The sequence below is a fragment of the Belonocnema kinseyi genome, chromosome 4 (genome assembly GCF_010883055.1).
Source record: "Belonocnema kinseyi isolate 2016_QV_RU_SX_M_011 chromosome 4, B_treatae_v1, whole genome shotgun sequence".
Lineage (NCBI taxonomy): Eukaryota > Metazoa > Arthropoda > Insecta > Hymenoptera > Cynipidae > Belonocnema > Belonocnema kinseyi.
In genome coordinates, this window is record NC_046660.1 from 86,987,956 (window position 1) to 86,993,436 (window position 5,481).

The 5,481-nt window shown below is 30.2% G+C and overlaps 2 protein-coding genes across 2 annotated transcripts in view; one reads left to right on the forward strand and one right to left on the reverse strand.

The window, feature by feature from the left end:
* LOC117171562 (odorant receptor 67c-like) overlaps positions 1 to 5,419 on the forward strand; it is a 5,982-nt gene extending 563 nt beyond the window's left edge. Inside the window, exons 2-6 of the mRNA XM_033358994.1 lie at positions 1,523 to 2,007; positions 4,085 to 4,184; positions 4,338 to 4,442; positions 4,536 to 4,691; positions 4,782 to 5,419. Of these exons, the coding sequence (XP_033214885.1) occupies positions 1,523 to 2,007; positions 4,085 to 4,184; positions 4,338 to 4,442; positions 4,536 to 4,691; positions 4,782 to 4,835 (900 nt within the window). The 3' untranslated portion in view covers positions 4,836 to 5,419. The remainder of the gene's footprint in view (positions 1 to 1,522; positions 2,008 to 4,084; positions 4,185 to 4,337; positions 4,443 to 4,535; positions 4,692 to 4,781) is intronic.
* The window catches only part of LOC117170991 (anosmin-1), a 109,434-nt gene that overhangs the window by 34,415 nt on the left and 69,538 nt on the right, over positions 1 to 5,481 (reverse strand). The gene's annotated exons all lie outside the window — the stretch shown is intronic.

Consider the following 5,481-nt stretch of genomic DNA (forward strand, 5'->3'; position numbering starts at 1 on the left):
ATATGTGTATGTATCTGCGTGTGTGTGTGTTTACTGAAAAATCGGGTTGATTGTACCGAAATTTCGGTATAAATAGTTTCTTTTTCAGATCCTGCTATTCGCATCGATATATCCGGCTATTCGTACCGAAATAACTTTGACTGATTATTTCGCGTATTTTACTATTTAAATTCAATCACCCAAATTCTATTAAAATGCATGTATTGAAATTCCGGAAGTTTTTCACTCATATCCGTATAAATTTAGGTTGAGCTCATCAATTTCGAGTCAATTGCAATTTTAAATACAGTATAAATAGCCTGAAACTCAACGGAACTCACTTAAATCAATGTTATTTTACTTAATTCAGATTTAAATCACTAAAAGTCAAACCTGTAATTTATTGGAACAGAATTTACTTGACCTTGGATTGATATATCAAAAATAATTAAAATTTATTTAAAATAATTATTATACGAAGAAAATCATATTAAATTTGATCGAATTTGCATAAATATATCTTTACTTAATTCACTTTAACTTGAAATAATTAGTCAAAACTGAGTCAATGTTATTTGGAATTATGTAAATTTAATGGACATCACTTTTTAAAATGTCGAATGCACCTGTATTAGCTTTAAATACATTTATAATTGCAAAAATCGATCGTAATAGAATTTGAGTAGTGTAATGGAATTTTAAGTCTTCGGAATGGCAAATTCCATATTTACTTATCAAAGGCGAGAAATTATTATGTTGAAAATAAGGTAGTATTATTAGTTTTAATTGAAAAAAATGTTTGTTTCAAACAAGTAGCTTTTGTATTAGTAAAAAATGTGCTTAAATATTACCTTAGTTTAACCCTGAAGTGCTAGAGCCTCGACATTTTTCGTTCCACCTTGAACGGGTCGAGCAGGCCCGAACATACTTTAAAGTAAACTATATCCGGTTTAAATCGACTTAGCCCCATTTTTTAATGGTAGATCAGAGTTTCGAAAAAATGAATATTGTAAAAATATATTTGAAAATTGATTGCGTATTATAAATATTTTGCAAAAAATGAGAAAACTTTTTCGAAAAAAATACTCTGCTGAAAAAAATTCCGGGTGGGAATCGTTCTAGCACTTGAGGGTTAAGGTTTGATAAATGAATAGCATGTGAGTCTGTCACATGCCGTTAATAGCATGATTACAAATATATAAAAAAAACTTCTCGTTGGCCTATTTGAGTTTTTATTTTGTTTGAATAATGCAATTTCAATAATCTGATTTTAGTCAGAACACTAAAATTCTGGTACATTTCAGGTTAAAGAATGAAAAAGATTGCACTATTTACCGCAAGTAAACCATAAAGACGTGCTATTAAATATTTTAAGCCATATCCCAAAATTTCAGCACAATATATTTATTTTTGTTTATTATAAAGCCGTTGAATAAAATAATATGTAATTGGTCATGTGACATACGCTCGTGTTTCCTTGAGATTGATCTTATTTTGTAATTATGGTTCCGAATAAATAACAAGCAAAAAACGAATTTACCAGATGCAGAGTTGTCTGAGAAAGACTTTAGATCCAATATACAATCCTTTGAGAATTTATACAACTGGAGCAATTGTATCAGTAATTTTTTGGACTGGATTACCTATTGTGGGTATAATGGAAAAGGATAAATTTTCGTACGTCGATTATCGAGTACCCATTTATTTGCCAGAAGCACCTTTCTCGAGGATCCCTTTTGCCTGCGGTGTTCTATTTGAAATGATCGGCAGCGGATTTACAATCGCCAAAAAGACTGGTATCGATGTTTACATGATGCATATGATCACGCTACTAACTTCCGAGTACCGATACATCAGCGCTGAGTTGGAGAACATATTTGGTCAAAATCGGACGACAGAAGAGGCAGATCATGAAATAAATATCAAAAAAATTGTCGAGGAAAATGAGAACAAGGAAAGGATACACAACCAAGAAACGATACGAAATAATTTGAAAAGACTGATTCAACATCATGGTGTTGTGACGCAGTAAGTTTAATGTTTATAGTAATTCAGAAACTAATTTTCAAACAGTAAACTTTATATCGCATCAGATCATTAAATTTCCAGTGAACTTTTCACTGGCGTTGTGCAGTAAACTCAGAATTCACCTATCAAATTCAGTGAATATGTCACTGTTAATCTCAATTACACTGTTCAAAATTTCTGTTGGAAACTTCCATAACTTGTATTGGAAGTTTATTTCCGAAACTTAGGTTAACGCTATAATACATAATGTTTTGGTTTCGAAATGCTGGAATTCATATGATACCTCACGTGTATTGCAATTTTATTATACAAGTCTAGTATTCAGTAACACTTCTGTATCATACTTGCGTATTTATAGAATTCAAGGAATTCGTGGAATTCGCAAAATTACGGAATGCAAGGAATTAACTGCATTCCTATAACGCCAGGAATTCACGCATATTGTAGAATTCAAGGAATTCACGAAATTCGATGAATTCTCGGTATGCACATAATGAAAAAAGGAGCTCACAAGATTAAAGAAATTCATCGAATTCTCGAAATTTAAGAAATTTACAGTATTCATGGAATTTACGGACTTCAAAAAATTCACAGAATTCATAGAATTCACAGAATTCATAGAATTCACGGAATTTACGGAATTTACGGAATTTACGGAATTTAAGGAATTTAAGGAATTTACGGAATCCAAAGAATTCACTTAACCCTAGGAACTCATGAAATTCCAGAAATGCACGAAATCAGTTAACTTCAAAGAATTGAAGGAATTCCCGGAATTTATAGAATTTATGAAACATACAGAATTTAAGAAATTTAAAGAATTCATAGAATTCTCGGAATTCAATGACACCAAGGAATTTACAAAATTTAAATTTATGAAATTTCGGAATTCAGGGAATTTAGGAATTTAAGGAATTCGCGGAATCTAAATAAATCATGGAATTCATGGATTTCACGAAATTTGAGAAATCCTTGAATTCCATGAATTCCGTGAATTCCTTTAATTCCTTTAATTAAATGAATTCCTTGAATTCTATGAATTCCTTTAACTCTATGAATTCCTTGAACTCTATGAATTCCTTGAATTCGATGAATACCTTCAATTCTATAAATTCCGCAGATTCCAAAAATTTAATGAATCCCATTAATGTCGTAAGTTTCTGAAATTTCATGTATTCCGCGAATTCCGTTAATTCCATGAATTCCATAAATTCCGTGAATGCCAGGAATTACGTGAATTACATGAATTCCACAAATTCCGCGATTTCCGTACATTAAGCCTATTCCGTGAATTCTTTCAATTCCATGAATTTTTTGAATTCCGAATTCCTTGAATTTCATTAACTCCTTGCATTTCGTAAATTTCTTTAAATCTACAAATTCCATGAATTCTGCCAATACCGTGACAATTGTAAATTTAAAGAATTATGCGAATTCCATATTTTTCGTGAATTCCCTTATTTTCACGAATTCCGTGAATTCTTCGAATGTCACGAATTCTCCGAATTTCATAAATTTGGTAAATTTCGGGAATTCCTTGAATTTCATTATTTCTGTGATTTTTTTGTGCACAATTTTTCTCCTACAAATGCTGTAATACATGTTTTGGAATGCTAGATAGTCACTTCACGATTTGCAACACTTACAATACATGTATTGCAATTTCGTTATTCCAATACTATGTTTGGAATATTACCTCACGCTTGTATAGTATAAGTCTTGTAGCAGTTTTGTAGAATTCCAAACATTTTTAACAGTGTAGTGAAAATCCTTACTGATTTAATTCAGCTTTAATTCAGTATAATAAAGTTTGGAACTGCAAAAGAGCATACATGACAATTATTGGCGCCTACTTGTCGCCTACCTTGACTAATTAGTTTATTCAAGATATAGCATAATGAACAAAAATGTTAGAATTAATATTTGACAAATTTAAAGTCATTGGTTCTAATACTTTTAAGTTTTGAAGATAATCTGAATATCAATTACGAAATTCAAATTTCAGTTTAACATTTTCTTAAATGAAAATCTAAGAAAAAAAAAAATTATGAAACGCAGTATTGTTTGTTGCTTTCAGAGCTGGTCAGATGTTAAAAAGTCTACTATCATTAAATGTTGCTGTGACTTATTGCAACTGCATTTTTCGATTTTGTTTCTTGGCTTTCATGATGTTAACTGTAAGTTTGCCTGCAATAATATCTACTGATCTATCAGGAATTAGAGTCTATGAATCTACGAAAACCTTTTTTTCAAGTTGATTTTAAATAAAAAAACGTTATCAATTATTATTAAACAGATATCATATATAATTAATTAGTTCTTTGTTTAAGATTCCATCAACTTATTTCGATAAATGCTTGCTAGCAATATACACTAGTGGCTCTTTGATTCAGGTTTACATGCTGTGTTTCAGTGTACAAGCATTATTAGAAGCGGTAAAACTACAAAATTATCTCAAGTTTTTTTTATGAAAAAATATATTTATTCATAATTTCTTTATAAAAGCATAATATTATGTTATTTTCCAGAGTACTTCGATCACTGATGAAGCTTTTTATAAACAATGGTACAATTGTGATTTGTGGTCTCAACGAACTTTTGCCAAAATAATGATTTCCAAAAAATTCGAGTGCAGGCTTACTGCATTTGGAACAATAGACTTGACTATAAAGACCTTCACAATGGTGAATACACAAAACAGTTTATACTAAATTAAAACTAATTAAATTAAATTTACGACTGTACTTAGAAAGAAAATTACATACATTTTATAGATACTAAGGCAATCGTATTCAGCCTGTTTGTTTCTTCTGAAATTGAACTCATGATGTGGATTCTATGTTCAAGATGATTATAAGAATCTATTATTTTATTAGGGAAAGTAATCTATTCATGTATCTAACTGCAATATTTTGGCTCTAATATATTTAGTGCGAAGTTTATTTTCTTCAAGAGGAACTTTACATATTCTAAGATATTGTGAATAAGTGAGAAGAATGTTAATTGCGAATGATTTTGATTTATAAATTTCCTTTTTTACTTTGTGGGGTTTTGAAAATTATAGTTCTGAATTATGTAAGTACATTAATTATAAGGTTACGAATTTTTAAAATTACATTTTTTCTGAAAAAAAAGATCTTCTCCTGTAGCTCCGCTGAGAATCGAACCGCAGAACTTCCGATTGCCGGTCGAGTAGTTTCCCCTTAAACTACTAGAATCAAAATCTGTCAACGTTCTCATCCAACTTATTTGTTAGCTGATACACACAATTGTGAAAACCAAATTATCCTTAGTAGTATTAAAACACTATACTTATCAACATGTGAAATATCCGTTCTCAAAATCGATTATTTAGTTTTTATTAGTTTAGCTGAAAGTCAAGGATATATTATAGTTCCTGAAAAATCTATAGACTTAACAACCAACTGCGAAGGAATAATTAAAGATATTAAAATTACCGAGGCATCACTTCTA